Here is a 22,931-nt window from a genome sequence, read left to right as displayed (position 1 = left end):
TGTGTGTCCCTGACAAAAGCAATCAGATGGTTATAAAAAATTCATGTATCACTATATATATATATATATATATATATATATATATATATATATATATATATATATATATATATATATATATATATATAGAAAGAAAGAAAGTTACATTTACAGGACAAGGGTCTATTTAAGCAGGGATGTCCGGTCCTGTTCCCAAAAGCCACCTTCCAGCAGAGTTTTGCTCTAATCCTAATTAAACACACCTGATCCAGCTAATCAAATTTTCCGGGTTCACTGAAGATCAACTCTGTAGGAAAGGTACCTTTATTAGCTGAACTGAACTTCCCTGCCTTTAAAGGTCCCATTTTTTGTGGTTTTTTGAAACTTTGATTGTGTTTACAGAGTCCAATATAACATGTGTTCATGTTTCGCGGGTAAAAAAACACAGTATTTTTCACACAATTCACCTATTTGTATACCGCTGTTTTCACTGTCATAAAAACGGGCTGATGACTTCCTTGTTTTATAAAGTACCTCCTTCAGAAATACGTAATGATTTCTGATTGGGCCAGCAGTTCCTGTGTTGTGATTCGACACCAGCTGAGCGTACGCGGCCCTCCTGGAAACGGGATTGGGCTAGTTTTGGAGTAGTTTTAAGAAGCAAGAGAGCAGGATTTGTTTTGAAAACCTGCCAATCCTGATCTGAATGCACGTGCTGGAGATGTATTTATAATCACAGGAGCGTTTTTACTGATGAGATGCGCATGAAAATCGCATTTGATTTTTTGCACAGCCATAACATCTAGTTAACAAAGCTAAACAGCGTTGCCCTTTGTGTAATAAGTTACAGAAACTGTTAAACGCACCAACTTAAATAATAAAATACACTTACCAGTTGTGGTCCATAAACAACACCTTCTCCAGACAAAGAGGGAACTGCTCCATCTTTCAAGAATAATCTTTGTTCGAATCCAGCTTTAAATTGATTGAGATTGAGGAAGCTGTCCTCAGAAAAATGTGCTGCACATAGTTTTACATGTGGATTATAATTTTCGGGGACCAAGTTAAACATAAATTGTAACCATTGATCTCTAAGTACACCATACCTGGGAAGGCCAAACAAAGATGATTGGACTCCGAGATGAAAATAACAGCGTTTCAACGACATGGCGACAAACACAAATGCATCTCTTCCTCTTTTCCGTTAGAGCACAACAAGACCACGCCCCCTTTTTTGTGTATTCATGTGGGCGGAGGTTAGTCAAAAAACTGTTTTAGTGATGTCATTACTGCAGGAACTAGAGGGCTGTAGTCCAAACGGGTCGTTCGTTGTAGTCGAATTCTGTTAAATAAAATATCTTGCTTGGCTTTTAACTTTGAGCTTTAGAATTTTACAGATATTATTTATACTCTAACAACAACATTACACACTAACTAAAGTTTAAAACATGAGATCACAAAGAACGGGACCTTTAAGGAAGACACAGATTCCATAATGCATTTTGAATAATCTACCCAGAAGGCTGTAAACCATGATTCCAGGTGTTTATGTCTAAAATGTTGACTGGTAAAATTGTAATGTTTTGTGTTCATGACTTGCAAATGCAAAGATTCAGTCACAGGATAGACTATAGTCTACTTTGTCAACTCAGACTTGTGTCCATTTTCCAATACTATGTTGTGAATTATTCCTAAATCCCAAGATGGAATTCACTCTAGAGCTGGGTCACAGAACCAAACCCTATCCGAGGAATTCCCTCGGGAGTGACTAGAACTTTTAACATCCTCAAATTCTATCAAACATCCCTTTGTCTCGATGCTAATCGGATGGTTAAGGGACAGCGCAGGAGAGGGCCTTTGGAAACAGAACTGCTATTTTTTTTCCACCGCACGCTAATGGCTTCAATATAAAATTACTGCCTTGAGGTTTTCAGTCTCGGAGTATTATTCATGTATTCCGCCCCTCTACAGATGGTCCCTGCTCTTGTCACTGCATATGTACAACTTGTGTCGCTACCTTTGAGTTCACCTCAGAGAATTTTTAGTGAAGTGGATATAATCTTATACTGGCTGGATTGGTCACAGATGGTTAAAGGGGATGACTGATGATAATGTAGACCCAGATGTGATGTGGATTTTCTGGGAGTTCTCTGATTGGTCTGAAAAGGTTGTAGCAACATTACACAGCTCAGCTGTTAACAAGAGACAATTATAGAAACCTGTTTGAAAAGCTGGGGGGAATGTTACATATTAAACTAATTGCTTGTTGTTCTACATTTAACCCATAGCAACTTTATTACTAATTACTACATTTAACCTTTAAAGGGATGGAAACATGTCATGCTAAATTATTTTCATAGTTAAGAAAATGGTATAAATCTAGAGATCTGAAGCTGTCGAGAGCTGGTTTACCTTACTAGACCACCCTGACCGAACACATATTGAATGAAACAACAGCACCTACCCTGTCAAAGCCATTGAGACCAGGGTTTTTAAAACAAAGTATGTCCCTTGTTTTTTTGTTTTGTTTGTTTTTTCTACAGCCTTCACTGTTAACGCCATGGTCTGTTAACGCTGCACACTATATTACTCTTAGATTTATTGTCACAATACAGCAATGGATTTCACTCTTGCAACGCTTTGAAATTGTTTTGTTAAAGATCACTGACTGGCTTTTTCCCGTCCCATTTGCTCAGCTCGACCTATCTCAACAGTTTGCTGAAACATATGGTTTAGAGGAGAAATGTTTTACTGATAAAACACAGCGTGAGTAAAGTGCCGCAATTTGTGTACACGATAGGGGGAACTGGACAGAGTCTGCAGCTAGCGCTTAGTTTCTGTACATCCATGATGCAATACATACTCAGAGGAGATTGATGATTTATTGGCGCTCGTAAGAATACAATTCATTTAGCTGGTCTATAGCAGTGGTCTTCTATAGGCCAGAATCACCCTCACTCCAATTCATGCACCCCTGTCGAGGATTTATGGGGCTTTTTTTTATATTGGACTTTTGATTAGGATCCGAGGCATAAGATGAATTTGCATGCATGCACAGACGGAGCAAAGCTGCTCCTTGAAAAGATGCCAACCAGGCACTTTCTGCACAGGACAAGCACTGTGACTAATTTATGATGATGGTTTTGCCTGTTTGAAGACCGTACCCCCATACCCTCGTCTTCTAGACAAGGTGCAATAATAAAAGCATAATTTGGGGCAACCAAATAATAGAAACAAAAATGGATTTTGTAGTTAAGAGTGAGAATATTTTAAAAACCTTAAAAGCTAATAATATTAAAAAATGGGGAAATATAGCAGTTTAAAAGTTGTCTTTGTTAAACAGCAATGTTGGGATGGTTACTTTTGAAATGTTATAGGCTACAGGTTACAAGTTACCCTATTTAAAATGTAATAAGTAGTGTAACTATTTCAATTACTTCATGAAAGTAATGTAACTGATTACATTTGATTACTTTTCTAAATTTTACTGAATGTTTTCAGCTGTTAATCATTTTCAAACATTTAAAGCAGGCAGGGTTAACCTTACAGTAGTACTTCATCACTTGAATTAAGTAAACTGTAAACTGCAATTTACTTACACCTTTTCTCATCAGCTGTAACAGATTGCATTTGTTTTGTAATTAAATGTAACTAGTTACTCCCCAACACTGTTAAACACTGTAGTGTAACATGCATAAAGAAACAACAAATGTGGTAATAAATGCTTTATAACACTGTAATAATACAGTAATATAATGCACAAATAAAATTATATGATTGATTTAGATTTTACTGCCCAGTTCACCAGAATGTATTTAAAATCTTCAGAATCAGAATGAGTTTATTGCCAGCAAAAATAATATTAAAAAAGAATGCCATACAAATACGCAAAATAGACAATGCGCAAAATAGCAAAACCACAATATGCAAAACAGACAATTTAGTATGTACATGTATGTTAGGTGCAAATTGGAAATGTAAGTAAGTATGTGTTTGTTTGTTTGTTTGTTTGTTTATTTATTTATTAAATGTTTAATAGTGTTTAAATGTTTAAAAGTCTCCGTGAGATGGATTGCCTGAGGGAGAAAACTTTTCCTGTGTCTGGTCATTCTGGTGCTCAGTGCTGTGTGTCGTCTAGGAGGGAGTGTGCTGGATGTGAGGGGTCCAGAGGGATTTTGTTAGCCCTTTTGCTCACTCTGGACGAGTGCAGTTCTTGGAGAGTAGGGAGGGTTGTACCAATGATTTTCAAAGCAGTCCTAACTATCTTGCATGCATCATATTGATTTCACAGTTCAGGTGTTGTATAGAGCACCTTATGTTTAAAAATGACGTGTGATCACTGCAAAAGCAGCTGCATTAGACCACACGTCTTTGATTCAAGGCATTGTATTCAAATTAAATAATTATGGCTGTGCATGTTTTCAAGCACCCACAGCATGCTTCCAGATTAAGAACAGTTGTCAGCTGCATCAAAAGGCACATTATCTGCTGGTCCAGACAATATTAGGTGTTTCCTGCAACTGATCTCCACTTTTTCTGCAGGTAGAGGCCTTGCATGCAACTTGACCCCCGTTTCCCTCGCCGTGCTGCTTCCAATTGCAGAGCACATAGTCCACATTCCAGACGAGTCGTGGAGGGGGGCTCCAACCCAACTTTGACAGATCAGCAGTTAGTGATGAGAGTGGTGGTCGCCTGGGATTCGCTTGCTCGCCTTTCATGTGACCCGGCGGCTTGACGTTTGCCAACTGACCCCTGAAACCACGTCTTTCATTGTGCTGGCCTTTTAATGGCCTCAGATTAGGGAGCAGACAGCCGGCAACTCAGGGGAGCCAATAGTGCAGCCTTATCTTTTTGTGTTTTGTATGACCAGCTGGATGTGTTGAACGTGTGAAAAGAGTTTACCTGATGCCTCTGGGGTCGTAGGCTCTGTCAGAATCACACTTGATGTTTTCAGCACCTTGAGTGACACATAGGATTCAGATTTAAAGTGGGGAAAAAAAGCAGCCAAAGTCAAGGCATATGTTTTTGTATGTTTCTTTTAAATTGCATCAGTATAGAAAAACAGGACTGCGGAAGGCTGAGAAGGACTGTTGTTGTTGTTTTTTTCACTGGTAAGTATACTTCGTCTGACAGCTAAATTGCACCTCTTCATTGACATCTGCAATTATCAGCTTTTATTACAAATAGTATACTGAAGTTTCTCTTTTTCTACCAGGAGTTTGGAAGGTATTATTTGCTAGGCCTGCATATGATATGACAGCACTCACTGAAGGGGTATAACCACGTCAAGTGAGGTCTTGCTGGTCATTTTGAAATCACAGATGTTGGGACATTTTTTGAGCTAGAATCTTAGTCATTTTTTTTTTCTTTTCTTGACATTCTTGTAATCAAGTGCAATGCAAATGCAATCATACTAGATCAGTCAATGAATCCACAGTTTATTATTGCTGAAGATGATTACTGATCACTTTTTTGAATTTTATTATAATGAGGCAAACAGTGTTAACTTTACATAAAGCAGAATTAGTTTTAGTGTGTTGCTTTAAGGTGTGAGAACTTAATGTGTGTGGCAAATGAGAGAGAGAGAAAAAAGAGTGAACCTCATGAAAATCGTCAGGAAAAGAGCCAGGTCATAATCAATCACAAAATCAGGAGAGAGAAATTAGAAATAATGTTTTGCATAAAGAGCATAAATCCCATCTTTTGATATCAGTGTTATATGATGACCTTGATGATAAATATTGAATAATGTTAAGTCAAATTGTTAATAATTCATCATGTCAGTACTGTTTTTTTGGATGTAATTTATTCTGGTTTATTTATTCTTAAATTAATTTATTCACCTGTTTATTCATAAACCACGGCTAAATAAAATAAAATTAAATTAAATTAAACCTATGACACAGATATTCTTTTGTGGGATTCACAGTCCTAACTAAGCAGTTTGAATAACTTTCCCATCCGTTTCGTTCAAGGCTAGTGTGATCAAAATGGCTTAAGTGACACTTTTGTTTAGCTTGTCCACATCTCCGGCTAACGCTGTTCCTTTGGCACCAGAATCTTAGATGAAATCACTCGTAAGGAAGAACGCTGAGATATTTCTTTTGTCACTTCAACAACATTTTGTCCTACAAAAAGGGGGGAGGGGTGAGAAAAAACCATAAAGGAAACAATAGAGGTGTTGCTAGGTTGCAAATTCTCTCCGAAAAGCAACCTTCTTTTGTTTTGCCGCTTTTGCTTCTTTGGAGAATGTCTTTGAGATCTTCCACTGTGAGGATGGCCATGCACTTTCCTTGGGGAAGGGTGGGGAAGTGAAAAGGGAGGGTTCGGGTGTTGGGGATGAGGGTCTGTGAGCTGTCAGTGTGCCCATTTGGCCTGAGGGTGAGGAAGGCCTCCTGCAGGCCCAACTCTATGGAGGAATGCACCTCCTGAGGAGAAACTGTCTAAGCTCTGAGCTCGCGGCTCATGGATGGAATGTCAGGTCAAACGCATTACTCTCTGGACTCCTCCTCTCCTCTAACAAGTCTTCTCCTATCTCCTGAGTTCATGTTTTGGTCTAGCAATGAAGTCTGCAACATCAGTCTGTTCATGTGTGGTTTGCAGTTTATATCAGTATTCTAGTTTATTTCCTAACAGAAGAGTAAAACTCCATTGGATTGGTAATTGATTCTTCATTGCTGAGTAATGAATTAAGCAAGATGTTTACCTAAAGTAACAGCAGGGTGATTTAAAAAAATAATAATAAAAAAATAAAAATAAAAAAAAAGTACAGCGTTTTCACAGCATTTTACTACTGTAAAATAAAATTATATTAAATGAAATTAATTTATTATATTTAAAAATTTGGACATGTCAGTTGAGAGGTTATTGAAGGAGGGATTATTAGATAATATTTGCTTCTACACTTCAGAAAATAATATTATTTATAGTAATATATATATATATATATATATATATATATATATATATATATATATATATATATATATATATATATATAATAGAAAATTATTAGAAATTATTCTAGAATCATCTGGAATGCAAGTTTATTTTTTTATTTTTTGTAGAACTGATATATTTTTTTTTATTTGTCATTTGTTTGTTCATAAACCGCTGTAAAATAAAATAAAATAAGAATTTAAGTAAAAATGTTTAAAAATGAGAGGCCATTTGAGAGGTTTTTGAAGGAAAGGTTATTAGATTATATTTTTTTACAGTTCAGAAAATAATATTATTTTTAGTAAAATATTTTTTTATATATAATATATTTGTTATATAAACATATGTATTTAGTTGCCAGGGTATTCAGGGTGGTGGCTAATTGGTCAACAATTTATTCTGTATATTTGGCTGTATAAATGACTTTTTTTTTTTATTGTCCACCAAGTTGATTGTCTAAAGTAACAGTACATCATTTGTGGTATTATTTATGTCAGTTTACACAAAAATGGAGAAAGTTTCACAAAGGTTAGTGTTTTTTTTTTTTTTTTTTTTTTAATAGTAATGGTGTTTACCATCTACTCTTTAATGTTTTAAGTGTTCTTTAGTCTGTACTTTTTATACCAAGGCCTTAAGAGCATCGCAAGTTCTCACAAGTTCACAGATACTTTGGTGAAATTTCCATCAAAAATCTCAAAGCCTATTTCATCGCAATCACGTAAGGAAAGAGCGTGTGTAAGCTGGCTGTTTAGCGCAATCAGAGCTCAAAAGGAAGCCCAGAGGTGAGCTTCTGAAGCGTAGTTGTTTCTTGCGGGCTCTAGTTTGTTAGGCCCCCGGGGGCCGATGGAGATGAGGAGGGAGAAGGCGGCACTCAGCAGCCAACAGAGCTTAAATCACTCTCCATTTCACACACAGGAACACATGGGAAGGAGTAATATTATGCGTAACCCTGGCAACCGGTCCAAGTCATCAGTTTCAATTCTGGCAGCGGTAGGCATGGTCCAGTGGCGCTGTAAGAAAGGACCCTAATCTGGAAGGAGGGCATGGGCGGTTATTACATTTCCTTTCCCACTTGATGCCTGGAATGGGGAGGTTCAAGGGGTTACGTGGCCACGGAAGCAGGGGATAACGTTAAAAAAAAGTCTCCTGGGACTTGTATTTTGGGCCACTGATGGATTTCCAAAGGTGTTGTTGCTGACAAAGTACTTACATTGCCACCCTTCTGCTTTCTTCACAGTTCCTCCGAAGGAACCGCAGGTGACGTGTCGATCAAACACCTATCCCAAGGGCTTCTACTGCAGTTGGCACCTTCAGCATCCCACGTACATCCCTACGGACTTCGAAGTCGATGTCCAGTAAGATGTTTACTTTTCTGCTTTTCTCTTTATTTGCAACTCCATCTGTCAAGTTTCGCTTCCCGCTCTTCCTTCTGCTCTCCTCTCCTCTCCTCTCGCTCCGTCTGTCATGCCATGCCCTCTCGTGTTCGGCGGAGGCTTTGAGACACACTGAGCTCATCTGAATCAGTGATCTGTGTGGTCAGACGCTGTCTGCTGAGAGCTGATTAGGCCGGTCTGACTCTGAGTGCTGGAACTCAAGGCAATATAAGTGGACTCTCAGTCGAAAGCCCCTGCGGAGCAACCCTGCACACACTAGAGCTCCATCTCTCCATCTCTCCATCTCTCCATCTCTCTCTCTCTCTTTCTCTCTCTCTCTCTCATCTGTCCACATCTGTCTGGACAACCGTAGAGTGGCTTTATCCTCGTCACTCACCAAATAGAAGTGCGCTAGTACTTACAAACACTAACGCGATCACACTCAAAGCTGAATGTTAAATAGCTCAAGACTTTAATTCAATAAATAAATGGAAATTCGGAGCCCATGAAATGTGATATCGTAGTATATGAACATATAGCTCATCTGAATCGCACGTATGAAGTAGTGATGTCAAACGATTAATCGCGATTAATCACATCCAAAACTTGACTTTAATAAAACAGCATTGACTTTGATTAACCCCTATTCTTCAAAAAATTTGAAGAATTAATAATCCATTAGGTTTTGTACATTGTGCAGTTTAGGCCATTATACGTAATTATGCAAGAGCATAATGTCAGGAATAGACATTATCTACATGACAAGTGATTTATGGATGAAAATGTGCCGCCAGGTGCTTGAAGTATAACCCCAATATAACTTCATCAAAACCTAATAAATGATTTTGCAGTGCATGCGCAGGGCTGATATCAGGAGGTTTACAGGTCAGCTACAAGACCTCGGTCCATGGACCTTAGAGGCGAGGGAATGGCAGCCCCTAATTTAACATATCTGCTGTTCTCATGCCACTGCAGAACATCATTTATTAACGTTTGCTTCTTCAAGAAATGAAATACATTTATTTTAGATTACTTAGATTAATTACTAATTGTAATGACTAAATGTATATTCCAAATTACATGACAATTTAATTTTAGTTAGTAACGTATTACTTTAAATTAAACATTTTGGGTAATATGATCAGACCACTTTTTTATTGCTTTTAGATTATTTTGACTTCACTTGTCAACTCATTGATTTCAATGGGATAATCTTGTACCATATTAATATACAAATACAAAGATAAAGAAAACATGGTAACACTTATATAGTATATAGGGACCAGTTCTCACTATTAACTAGTTGCTTGTTAGCATGCCTATTATTAACATATAGTCTGTTACTTTTAAAGCAGATGTTCTGAATGACCGTATTCTACATCCCTAATCATACACAATACTTAACAACTTAACAAAACTTAACAACAACTACCTAACTAACTATTAATAAGCAGAACATTTGATAGTTTACCTTAAAATAAAGTTTGACCGAAAACATTTTTTGTTGTTAACATCATGAAGTGCATTAAACAGTATATGTCAAGGTTTCCCAAACTGGAACTCCAGGGGGTTTGTGAGTTTAAAGGAAAGCTAATAATCAATTAAATAATGAAAATGTAAAATTAAAATAAATAATTGTAAACATTTGATCATTTAAATAGCATAAATGAAAAAAAAAAAAGGGGGGGGAGGTTTAATTTGTTTACCTGCATGTGCATGTGACCATTAACCAAAATGTAAAAATGCAAAGACTTTCTGAATATACGTAAGTGGTAGCTATTTAAGAAAGGAAAATTTAAAAAATGAAGGAAAAAAAAGAAATAAAAGAAAAAGAAAAAATAAGAATCCGTGAGAATCAATCAAGTCTGACAGATTTTTTAGCTATTTTGTAAATATGTAGTCATGTAATCAATTTTACAATTAGTAGTACAATTTAATTTTACTTTTTAATTTTGTGATCTGATTACGGGTATTTTAAAATGTTATATTATCTAATTACAAGCACTTAATTTTTGGTATCTGATTACTAAATCCAGATTACATGTATCCAGTTAAAGTACTCCCCAGCTCTGACAATAACTTAGTGTCACCGTATAAGGACTTCCTCCAAGAGTTCATCCAAGAATTTAAAATCTGTCGTCTTTTACTTTTTATAGAATTTATTTCATTTAAAAATTAAACTACAAATGTCATGATGCTTCAGAAAACAGTTTTAGATCTTGTTTCTTCATTTTTCTTCAGACACAACCAGAGGCCCTTAGAGGTGACGAGGGATGAAGTCCATAAGAACAGATGTCATGTGAAGTTTCCAGAACTTTTCACCAGCTTTCCTTACCGGGTCAACGTCACGGCAGTGAACTCGCTGGGTCGAGCTTCCAGCGCCATCAGCTTCGAGGAGTCTTCAATAGGTACAGTGTTATACTACACTATAAAAGCATTTGGAAAATGCATTCACTCCTAAATTGCTATTAAATTTCACAAATAATAACAAAAAAAAAAACAAGTGATGTCAAACGATTAATCGCGATTAATCCCATCCAAAATAACATTTTGTTTACATAATATATATGTGTGTATATAGCATGTATATATAAATACAAACAAATGAAGTGAAGTGAAGTGACATTCAGCCAAGTATGGTGACCCATACTCAGAATTTGTGCTCTGCATTTAACCCATCCGAAGTGCACACACACACAGAGCAGTGAACACACACACCCGGAGCAGTGGGCAGCCATTTATGCTGCGGCGCCCGGGGAGCAGTTGGGGGTTCAATGCCTTGCTCAAGGGCACCTAAGTCGTGGTATTGAAGGTGGAGAGAGAATTGTACATGCACTCCCACCCACAATTCCTGCCGGCCCGGGACTCGAACTCAGAACCTTTCGATTGGGAGTCGGACTCTCTAACCATTAGGCCACGACTTCCCCTTGCATTTATGCATTTACATGCATTTATGTATTTAAGTAAAAATATGCTGTTTATATATTAAATATATTTATATATAATATAAAATATAGGAATAAACATATAAACATGTAAATATTTTCATAATATATACTGTATGTGTATGTATTTATAAAATAACATTTACAAGTCATTTTGATGTGAACACATTGAATTGCTTAAAAAAAAGTTATTTAAAAATTCCTATTCATTATTAACCTTGTATGATATACTGGGGTTGAGCAAATAGACCTTGCAAAAAAAAATCTAGCTCATATTTGCCAGACACTTGTAATTTATAATCATCTCCTTTTTTTATTGTTCGTTTTTTGTTGTTGAAAGAACAAAATCCATGCTGGCAAACAGAAGTGAAGAAAATATCTCCAATATATCGTCTGGCTGATGGTGGTGTGGTGTTGAAGTGGCTTCTGGCAACTAAATAAGATGCTTACATGCATGGCTACATGTGTGCTTGATAGTAATAAAAATGCTAATGTAGTCTGGATCACTGGAATGACAACGAAAATATTTTCCCTCTGGTTCTAGTGTATATTTTATAGAAAATGGACTCTTAAAAAAAAAAGCATTTCATATGTTACAGCTATTTGATTGCATTTGAAAAAAAACAAGAGCATTTTAGTGACAAGTAGGAAACATATCGATGAAAGTTATAATGGAACTAAAGCATGCAGACTATTACATTTTGACCAGAACTTCAAGATACATGGGAAATAAATATACTAAATGAAAAAAAGCTACACAGCACAAATAATTTTCCTCATCAGATTATTTTTTTTTTTTTGTGCTGTCAAATGATTAATCATGATTAATCGCATCAAAAATAAAAGTTTTTGTTTGCATAATATATAAATTATATGAATATAAAAATATAATTGTAAATACATGTAAACATTTCAATATATATATATATATATATATATATATATATATATATATATATATATATATATATATATATATGTATATATATATATATATATATATATATATATACTGTATGTGTGTATATATACATAATAAATACTCACAAAACACACACACACATATATATTATGCAAACAAAAACTTTTATGTCGGATGCGATTAATCACAATTAATCGTTTGACAGCACTAATAAAAGTATTGAAATGCATGACACTTATTTTTCTTACTTCTCTTTCCCCCTTGTTTTAAGCAGAAATCGAATCAAATTTAGAGAGGTTTATGCTTAAACAAGGTCAAAACTATTTTCCAATGAGGTATAAAAAAAGGTTTTTAAAGTGAGCAAATGATCTTGTCTACAGGATGTTTAGATGTCTCTTAAATATCTTTTTTGTTTGTTTTTTAGTCCAGTTCTTCCTCTCAGCATGCTCAGACATAAAAATCTGCATCCGAATAGCCGACATCTAAACAAGATCAACAGTGTTTGAAAGTCGTAAAGAGTGTTTCGCTCAAGCCAGGTCAAGGCCTGAGCTATAAATCCTGAAGCCACTATGTGTCTGCTATGAATAGTAAAGGGAACGGGGCTCAGAAACATCTCTTTGTCCTCGTGTGTATGTGTTTGTGTGCGAGTGAAGCTAAAACCGCAGAGCAAACAGAATGATCCTTGGACACCGCATCTCCAGAAGAAGAGAAAGGCCACTCTGTTGCTCTCTGCTTATTTCCCATAAACCTTAGCTCCAAACAGCTTTCCTAATATTCAGGAGACGCCGCTGCTCAAAAGACATCTCGAGAAATGTCACAGTGTGGCTTCTTTAGGAGACGTGTATGTTGTGTCAAACTGATTTTCTGCTCAGAGGGACGAGCTGTGGATCATAAAGAGGAGATCTCAGCACTATTCATCATTCATCTCTTTTTCCATTATAGTCTTTTGCTAGTGGCATTTGTCATGAGTGATTCTTTCTGCGTAGCCACTAAAACTGTGTTCTTTTTATTCTGAGCCTTGTCACAGCTCAAATACCATTAGCATTTCATTAGTATTTTCACACTTCCTAGCTATGTTTTCTGAGAAAAACTAAATGAGAAATTTAGAAGAATGTTCAAGCTAGTCTATTCCATGTGGTGAAAGCAAGTTTCAAATGACAGCAAGCTTCAAGGTTTAAAAAGACAAAGTGCCTTAAAGATAACCCACAAGTCTTTCCAATCCTAAAAGCTTTTGTTTTTCCATGCACTTCTCAAATCTTAACTTTTGAGATTTTGCACTATTTTGCTTCACTAACATGGCGTCTTGTGGATTAGTTGAAACAAAACATCCATATATATATATAATTATTATTTATTTATTTATTTATTTATTTGCATATTCAAATATACCAGAAACATCCTACAGAAATGCCATTTGGTGTCAATTATGCCAAACCTGGCGAGATGCGTTTTTGGCGTGACCCATTTGAATATGGCCATGTGTGGATACGAGTTGAGGACTTTTCTCCCATTTGTTTTCCACAGAAGAAATCAATGAAATTCTGATGACAGATTTAATTATGGGGGATTGATTTCTTTGAATATGATACCTGAGATTGGTCATGGGCTTACATCGAGGTCTCTTTGGTCCAACAGTGAAACCTGACCCCCCTGAGAAGGTGGTGGCCAAACCTGTAGCCAACAATGCACGGAGACTAGAGGTGACCTGGAACAGTCCCAGTACGTGGCCCGATGTGGAGACCTTCCCGCTGAAGTACTTCCTGCGCTACCGGCCGCTCATCCGAGACATGTGGCAGCACGTAAGTGGGGAACACCGCTTTTTAGCTTCTTGTCATCTTTAACGTTTATATAAAGAGCACATGCTATGTGGCCTCAAACTATTAATGACATATTCTGGTAACCAACTATATACGTCTTTTCTGCATGGTTTAAAATAGTGTTTCAACCACGTCTCGTTTTGTAGAAGAATACAGGGGCCAACGTGGGCGACTGTGATTTGGTTCCATTGTCAGCTCTCCACATGAGTCTAATTGTGTCCCTCAGCTCTAACAGAGCCATGAGAGCAGATATGTTTTTTTTTTGGAAACTGATTTGCTCACCAATATGTCAATCAGTGTTTTGGACAATTGAAAACAGGTGATTTATGTCCCATATTCTCGGCTCATATAGGTTGCTATACTACTGAATGACAGCACCAGCCAGTCAGTCAGAGAAGATTTCTTAAGAAGCCTATTGGGCTTATTGAATTTATTCCTCTTACATATCAAGGCTGAAAGTAGATGTTGTGTCATGCTTATTTCCATTAAGCTCCTTAAGTAGATGAGCACATCTCACTCCATAATCTAGTTACTGCCTGGCACTAAGAATATTAAGTGTTTCAGAAATATTTCAAATCTGTTCGGGAATTTTGAAATTAGACCACCTGCTCTGGATGAATGCAGTATAGATCTGTTTTGCCATGATACTGGAACTTCTTACTTCGATGTAATGCCTTATACAGAGTAAATGAGTTCAAAATGAGTATTAAAGCTGTTTCAGAAATTCATTGATAGGTATCAAAGAGTCAGTAGTTTTAGGGGGAAAAAATTTTACGTAAAAATTCAACATTGAAGTTGCAATGAAATCGAGCTAGCAACTAGTGTTGTCAAAAGTACCAACTTCTGTACCAGTCGGTTTCCATTTCCCGCTAACATTTGAGCGAATTCTTAAACTGCGGTTTAGTGATTGTGTTCATGTGTTCAACAGTTATGACTGTGATTGGCTTCACTGATCATCGCTTCATTCTCTTGACCGAGCGCTCACACAGAAATACTCTGGAGGTTTGAGAGCTGCATCTATCAGCCAATCACAGTCATATCTGTTGAGTGCATGAACACAATGCCAGTCAGCTGTGTTTAAGAATTCGCTCAACAGTGCTCAAATGTCAGCGGAAAACGGACAATTAAAAAAATTCAGTAAACGCTGGAATTCAGTACTTTTGACAACACTACTAGCAACAGGTCTCTCAAATTGTGATATACAACAGTTTAACAAATTATCGGAAAAAAGAAAAGAAATAAATACAGGGCGGGGACTTTGTTTTATCTGCTGGTTGTTGATTGGTTTTTGAGATGTGGGTGTGACATTACAAATCCGTGTGAACTTGCAGTCATTGTAGAGAGGGCGGGGTTTAAGTGGACTAAATGATTATAATAAAATTTTTGCGTGCGTTACTAAAGAGAAATCTGTTGGGAGATTATGTTACAATAATTTGATACAGTGTTGATTAAGAAAAATCGTATATGAATTGTTTGCAGTGACATCTAAAAAAAAGTAATTTACAGCACAAAAGAAATTTTGATTTCATGCCAACGTTAACTGCACCAGGATAATACTGTAACAATAGGTTTTCTGAATACGTTGCATTTTACAATAAGGCTTATTTGCATAAAAAGGCATGTGTGCACTGAAAAGAATGTATTTCTAGTAAAGCAACTAAATGTAAAGTTGTCAATCAATCTACGTGCAAACACCAATGTTATGTAGCTGAAGTCATGATGCCATACTCCACTACAGAGCGCATCTTATCCCTCCTTAGAAAGAATACAACAACATTTTCAAAACAACTATTACTCAGTGCCATATGAATCCTATTTGAGTTCTGTGAGACCACTACTCCTCTGAAACAAACCATATCAGCCCGAACACAAGCTCATATCAGCTTGCAGCAAAGACCATATTGAGCTGCATCACGATAAGGTGGAAACCTCATCAGTCTTCGGCAGGGCCGCATTTCAGCTGCGCCTCACATGTGCACTCACGTAGTGCATCACGGCGAGAGGGCTTCAGAGAGATGAAAGAGCCAGCTCGGCACAGGGAGCGTGGTGTAGGGAAGCCATTCATTCTGCTGAGGAATGAGGGGATGGCAGCTGGAACAGTCCTCGCTGAGCGATGGATGCCTCAAAGCTGCCTGGGATCATACGGCAAAATGTGGCATGGAAACAATCAAGCGCTCGCGGCTAGCCGATGGTGTCCCTTGGTTTAAGATGTGGACATGTTTTATATTTGCTTTTTTAATATTAAAAACATCAATTCCAGTTGAATTGAGGTGCGGGTTTGCAAACATGGCTCAGATTTTAGAACCTCCGATTTCTGTTGCCAGAACTGTCTAAACAGACACGCTTTTTCTGTTCTGTGCAGTGCACTTCTTTTTTCTTTTTTTCCTTTAAGATATATAATTATAACACAAAAATACAATTCGACAGAAATGATAGAGGCCTTTCGTCATGGAGGAATCGGTAGACAGATCGATAGGGAGTCAGACAGACAGTACCACATGTATCCAAAAGTATGCATTTGCATGGAAAAGCATAAGTTAATTCTGGATCCATAGTCTGGAAACTAGGACTTTGAATTTTTTTTTTTTTTTTTTTTTTTTTTTTTACTGTCAGCCATCTGTTTGGAAATCATACATTTAAAGAACACAGTGAATCTGTAAAATTATGACTGATTTTAAGACTCATTTAAGAATCATCCGCAACTGTTTTACACAAATAATGAAATCTTTCACAAATGATTACTGGAAAGATTTATTAATTTAAGATGACAGTTTACCCTCAAATTCTGTCATCATTTATTAACCTTCAAGTTTTTCCAAACCTGTATGACTTTCTTCTGTGGAACACAAAAGAAGATGTTTTGAAGGATGTTTAAATGGTTTTATACATATAATGTAAGTCAATGGGGTCCAAAACAACATTGTATGGACAAAACCACTTTTTGGTTACACTTTGTATCGATAGTCCACTTTTAAGAATTCTACTAACTATAATTAACTTTGCAACTGCATGTCAACAAGCAATCATTTGGGTATTTGTCGACTAAATAACTGACACGTAGTTGCAAAGTTACTTATTCTGTAGTTAGAAGAACATCTAAAGTGGACTAAAGTATAAACCACGTGCATGCAGGTTTGGAATGACATCACAATTTTAAGGCGAACTTTCCATTTAATATATCAAAGGCATATTTCAAAATCAGAAAACAAACGTTAAATGTTTACCATAACTAACAGTACATTCTTAAATTACTATTGAAATCTAAAATTAGAAATAACTTGGTCAAAAGCAAAATGTGTGGCCTCACATTGACATATACTTGACTATATAGTAGGAATGTTGTTTTTGTTGAGCGGCTCAGATAAATGAGAGGACTGAGATAGTCAATGGATCGATGTTTCTGCTCAGTTGTAATTGATGGAGCTGAGCTGAAGAAACATATGGTGCAGCAGAGCTTTAAAAAGCACTGACATTTAAAAGATGACTCTAAGAGCAACGGAAGTGTGGAGTAATTATAAGAAAGATATGCATACAGTACATTCACACCCGCTGAGTGATGAACTTTGAAACTTTTTATTCACTCAAAGGTGTGAAGAAGAGATTATTAGACGTCTATTTGTAGTGGGAATATATTTGCTGAAAAATATCAGTATTCTGAGTGCCAAATTCACTAACAATAAATAGGGCCACTGTTATTAAATAGCAGTGTTTTGTCTGAATTGTTTTAGATTTGCCTGTGATATTTTTTTATGAGGAAAATTACAGACTATTCATGATGTTCTTTCTCTTTGGATAAAAGCATTGCTGTACCGATGTGTCAAACTAATCGATGGTGTCAATTATGTAAATGCATCATTTTGCATTGATTGGATGAATACATCCAACTTTTTATGTTCGTCCCAATGATGGCTCTTGGGCATGATGGACATTTTCAGTACTCACAACTGCATTCTCAGCAAATTGAAACTGTTTGAGTGAAACATGGATAGATGAATGGCAGAAGTTTTTTTTTTTTATTATTATTATTATTGTTTGGTAAGTTGAACAAAGAACTAACGGAATAATTAGAAAATAATCATTAGATTGACTGATTAATCTAAAAAAAAAATATTGAAATATTAATTGATAAAAAATTACAGTTAAACAAATGACTAATGGACTAATCAGAAAAGATATATATATAAAAAAAAATCGATTAATCGACTAATCTGAAAAAAATCTAAAGATTAAAGGGGGGGTGAAATGCTCATTTTCACTCAATATCCTGTTAATCTTGAGTAAATATAGAGTAGTACTGCATCCTTCATAACTCCAAAAAGTCTTTAGTTTTATTATATTCATAAGAGAAAGATAGTCTGTACCAATTTTTCCCGGAAAAACACGACCGGCTGGAGGCGTGACGTGTGGGCGGAGCTAAAGAATCAGGCTTTTGCGTTGAGAGCATGTGGAAGCTGTGACATTACCGTGAGGGAAAAACCATCATCTAAAACAAACCATGGCTTACAGTCAGATTCAGCCGTTTATTTATGATCCAGAATCAGATCCCGAGGCTGAAACTGAACGAGAGCAGCAGCAGCAACGACTCGCTCCGAGCGGGGCTCGAACCCGGGTCTCCGATGGGAGGGGACGCACTAACAAGGAGGCAGAGATATTTGAAGCAGTTTTACTCACCGCCTGCGGTTCCTACACACGATCGTGACCCTTTTTCGTTGGGATTGCATCATCCTTAAGAAATAAACGATACGCAAATCCGGCGTCAAACTGGGCCTTGTTCGTAAAACAAGCATCTTCGAAATGCAGGGAACAAACACAAACACTTGCACAACTCCGTTGATGCTCTGTAAAAATAAACTCCATCCACTGGTCCCTTAATGCTGTTTCTCTTTTGGTAATCTGTGCAGGGTTGTCTTGCCCTGGCAACCAAAATCACACTTCTTTTGTGACATTTCGCGACGCTCTCGTTTTGATCAGTGAATGTCTGTGCTCTCTCTGCTCTGCTATACGGGAGCGCGCTCTCTTCCGGCAGAAGTGCCCTCAGGACCCATATAAGGAAATTCCGCTCCATCTAACGTCACACAGAGCCATACTCGAAAAAAACTTTCCGAAACTTGTGACAAACCGGAAGGAGTATTTTGGGAACAAAAACAACATCTACCAGCAGGGGTTGAAGGCCGATGCTACGCAGCAAAACTTTGACCATGTTAAATCGGTGCATTTAGTGCCTGGTTTGCTGGTTAATGTATAAAGGGCAGATTTTATGTGTGCAAATACCACAGACTAAAAAGTGCAGATGTTTTCATGTACCCTTTGGGTTAAACATTTTAAAAAAAAATACATAGTTGCGATATTAAGGTTGTACATGCATTTCATTAGCACATGCATTTAAAGAACAGGTGAAATCCTGTTCATCGCAAGTTATTCTGGAGAGAGATGTGAATGATGGATTGAAATAGATGGGAGCGGCAAAAAGACACGAGACAGCTGTGAAATGACTGCATATGTTTCACGCTCTGTCTTTTGTCCAGGAAAGCAGCAGCATGGAGTCTGAAAAAAAGAAAGGAGGCTGGGGGTGCGGTGAAAACAATGTTTTTTTTTTCTCTTCTTCGCCTCTTTCATTCCCAGAAACAATGTATTTAAACTCAAGCTTTAACAAGCCGCTGTGGTGCCACTCAGCCAAATGAGAAAGAATCTGCTCTTGACCAGCGGGGGCTTCTGGGAGTCACTGCTCAGAATGAATGTGCTGTGTTAGAGGCCAGGCTTCACAGAGCTCTGTCCAGTTTCAGGTGACTGATATGTGACTGCAGATCTAATGGGGTTCGCCTCACCGTCGCTTCAGGTAATCACAATGATGGACAAAATTAAAGCTACAGAAGGAGTGCACTATTCCAAAATGGAGGAGTTTTAAAAGAGTAATGGAATTTGAATAAGATCTAGAATGTTTTTTTGAAATTGTGTAGTATAGCAAACATTTGGAGTGTTAACATAAAGTCTGGTCCACACTGTAGATCATTCTCGACAAGTGTTGCTTGTTTTGTTGGTTAGCATGGCCTTGTTAAAACCTCTGCTAGTAGATGCCTGGTTCCCTTTAGTCAGTTACTCTCAACAGAGACCCCAATTCAACGGTCACCGACGTGACGTCTCTGCTCCCACCTTCAGGGAACGAGGGTTACCGTACATAACTGAGACATTTTTTTTGAATGCAACAAAGAAAGTTGTAAAGATATATATTGGTGGCAGGGAAAAAATATATTTAGCAGATATTTAACATCTGTATTTTTGGAGGCCCCTTATAGTGTAAAATGTTAAATAGATATTTTCGTATTTTTATCTTTATACTGACACCTGTTGGTGTGGGTGTAGCATTAGTGTTTTGGTTATTGTTTTTAAAAACACGAAGTGATGCGCAGATGTTGTTTATTTTTCTTCAGTGCTTTCAAACGATTAATTGTTAAGTTTTTATTTACATATTATATATGTGTGTACTGTTTATTATGCAGATATAAATGCAAACACATGCATGTATATATTTAAGAAAAATACGTTATGTTTGTATATTAAATATATTTATATAAAACATAAAATATAAATATAAATGTATAAATGCATATGCATGTAAATATTTTCACAATATATACTGTATGTGTGTGTATTTATATGCATAACGAATAAACACAGTACACACATTATGTAAACAAAAATGTTTATTTTGAATGCGATTAACCACTTTGACATCGATTTTTTTTTAATTATTATTTTAGGTTTCATTTTTTATGCTTCACAAATTGTATTGCGCAATGATTCAGTAATATCTAAAGTAAAGACATTTCTAATGCTACAAAATAATTGAGTTTTCACTTTTCAAACCTTCTATTCATCAAAGAATTGATGTCCATTCATAATTAATAATGTACTATTATTGTGTAGGTTTTGCTTACCTGCTACTAAACCAAAATGGTTGAAACACTCGTCGTATCAGCCCGGTTTCGAAACATTGTTTGGTTTCACACTGCAATATTCATATGTCCTTGAATAGTGCAAATAACACACATTTTATATCTTCCCGTTTATTTCACAAGTTTTAGTTTATGTTTATGAATAAACTGCAGTTTTGCAGCCTTTTCTTTAATATCTAATTTCATGATGAAACTGCAAGCAAACACAACAGCGTAGACCAATAATTGCCTTGTCCTTAGTTTTCCTTTGTTGTTCTTTCTTTTTAATGGAGAGACAGGTTCAAATAACAGTGCACTTATGCTGATTTATTGACTACTAGACTGAGTTTCATAGGACCCATTAGCCATTAGCGTGTGATGTCAGTTAGCAGTCACAGTTATGATATCATCCACGGCTGTCCGTGCTGCAGATATCAAACAGCAGTGAACCGGGGGGAATCAGATGCCTGCTTGGTTGTTTTGCTCGTTTGGGTGTGTGTATGTGTGTGTGTGAGCCATTATGAGCTTCCAAAACGCCTCACTATAGCTAACAGTGGCTCGGGACTCGATTAATAACTGCACAGAGGCGGATTACAGCAAATTAACCAGCAGCATGGAGGGGGAAATAAAGGTCATTTATACAAAACTCTGAGATGTGTGAGTCTTATGAAAGTATGCTCAGTCACGCTGCGGTGTAGTTTTTTATTTGAAAGCCATCATGACCTGTCCCTCCTCACGGTCCTGTCGGCCGCAGCCTCCATTCCTCTTATTTATGGATCTCATCAGAATTCAGGGTTTGAAGATGCTCCCTAGAAGACACACAGACAATTCTTGCACTGAGCTTATTTATATATATATATATATATATATATATATATATATATATATATATATATATATATATATATATATTATTATTATTATTATTTTATTTAATTTCAAGCAGAATCAAAAGAAGACTGTAAAAAATATATATTTAAAAGACATTTTGGGGACCATTAAGAACTTACTAAGTATCAATAAGCAGCAAATTAGGAGTTCATTGAGAGAAAAAAATAAATAAAAAACAATTAACAGTTCACCTTAAAGTGTGTTTTCATGTCAATTATGCACTTTTCTCATTACTGTAAAATGTATATACATTGTTTGCAATACTGTTTAAAAGGTATCTTTTGCTTACCAAGGTTGCATTTATTTGATTAAAATACAATGATATGGTAATTGTGAAATATTAATGCAATTTAAATGAACTGTTTCCTATTTCGATAATGTGTAAAATGTAATTTGTTGATGTGATCACAATATATAAAAAGAAAAAAAAAAAAAAAAACATATTAGCCCGTTACACTGTTGAAAACAGGTACATTTTCATTATATTTTTTTAAATTAATAGAATGTTCAAAACATGCATATATATATATATATATATACAGTATTGTTCAAAATAATAGCAGTAGAATGTGACTAACCAGAATAATCAAGGTTTTTTGTATATTTTTTTATTGCTACGTGGCAAACAAGTTACCAGTAGATTCAGTAGATTCTCAGAAAACAAATGAGACCCAGCATTCATGATATGCACGCTCTTAAGGCTGTGCAATTGGGCAATTAGTTGAATTAGTTGAAAGGGGTGTGTTCAAAAAAATAGCAGTGTGGCATTCAATCACTGAGGTCATCAATTTTGTGAAGAAACAGGTGTGAATCAGGTGGCCCCTATTTAAGGATGAAGCCAACACTTGTTGAACATGCATTTGAAAGCTGAGGAAAATGGGTCGTTCAAGACATTGTTCAGAAGAACAGCGTACTTTGATTAAAAAGTTGATTAGAGAGGGGAAAACCTATAAAGAGGTGCAAAAAATGATAGGCTGTTCAGCTAAAATGATCTCCAATGCCTTAAAATGGAGAGCAAAACCAGAGAGACGTGGAAGAAAACGGAAGACAACCATCAAAATGGATAGAAGAATAACCAGAATGGCAAAGGCTCAGCCAATGATCACCTCCAGGATGATCAAAGACAGTCTGGA

The 22,931-nt window shown here is 36.4% G+C and overlaps 1 protein-coding gene across 1 annotated transcript in view; it reads left to right on the top strand.

Moving 5' to 3' along the window:
* Nucleotides 1-22,931, top strand: part of cntfr (ciliary neurotrophic factor receptor) — a 169,163-nt gene that overhangs the window by 112,864 nt on the left and 33,368 nt on the right. The window contains exons 4-6 of the mRNA XM_052568029.1: nucleotides 8,156-8,273; nucleotides 10,533-10,699; nucleotides 13,794-13,957. Of these exons, the coding sequence (XP_052423989.1) occupies nucleotides 8,156-8,273; nucleotides 10,533-10,699; nucleotides 13,794-13,957 (449 nt within the window). The remainder of the gene's footprint in view (nucleotides 1-8,155; nucleotides 8,274-10,532; nucleotides 10,700-13,793; nucleotides 13,958-22,931) is intronic.

The sequence above is a fragment of the Carassius gibelio genome, chromosome B10 (assembly GCF_023724105.1).
Source record: "Carassius gibelio isolate Cgi1373 ecotype wild population from Czech Republic chromosome B10, carGib1.2-hapl.c, whole genome shotgun sequence".
Classification (NCBI taxonomy): Eukaryota; Metazoa; Chordata; class Actinopteri; order Cypriniformes; family Cyprinidae; genus Carassius; species Carassius gibelio.
Note: the sequence above shows the minus strand (reverse complement) of the source record. Positions and strands in the feature narration are given on the sequence as shown.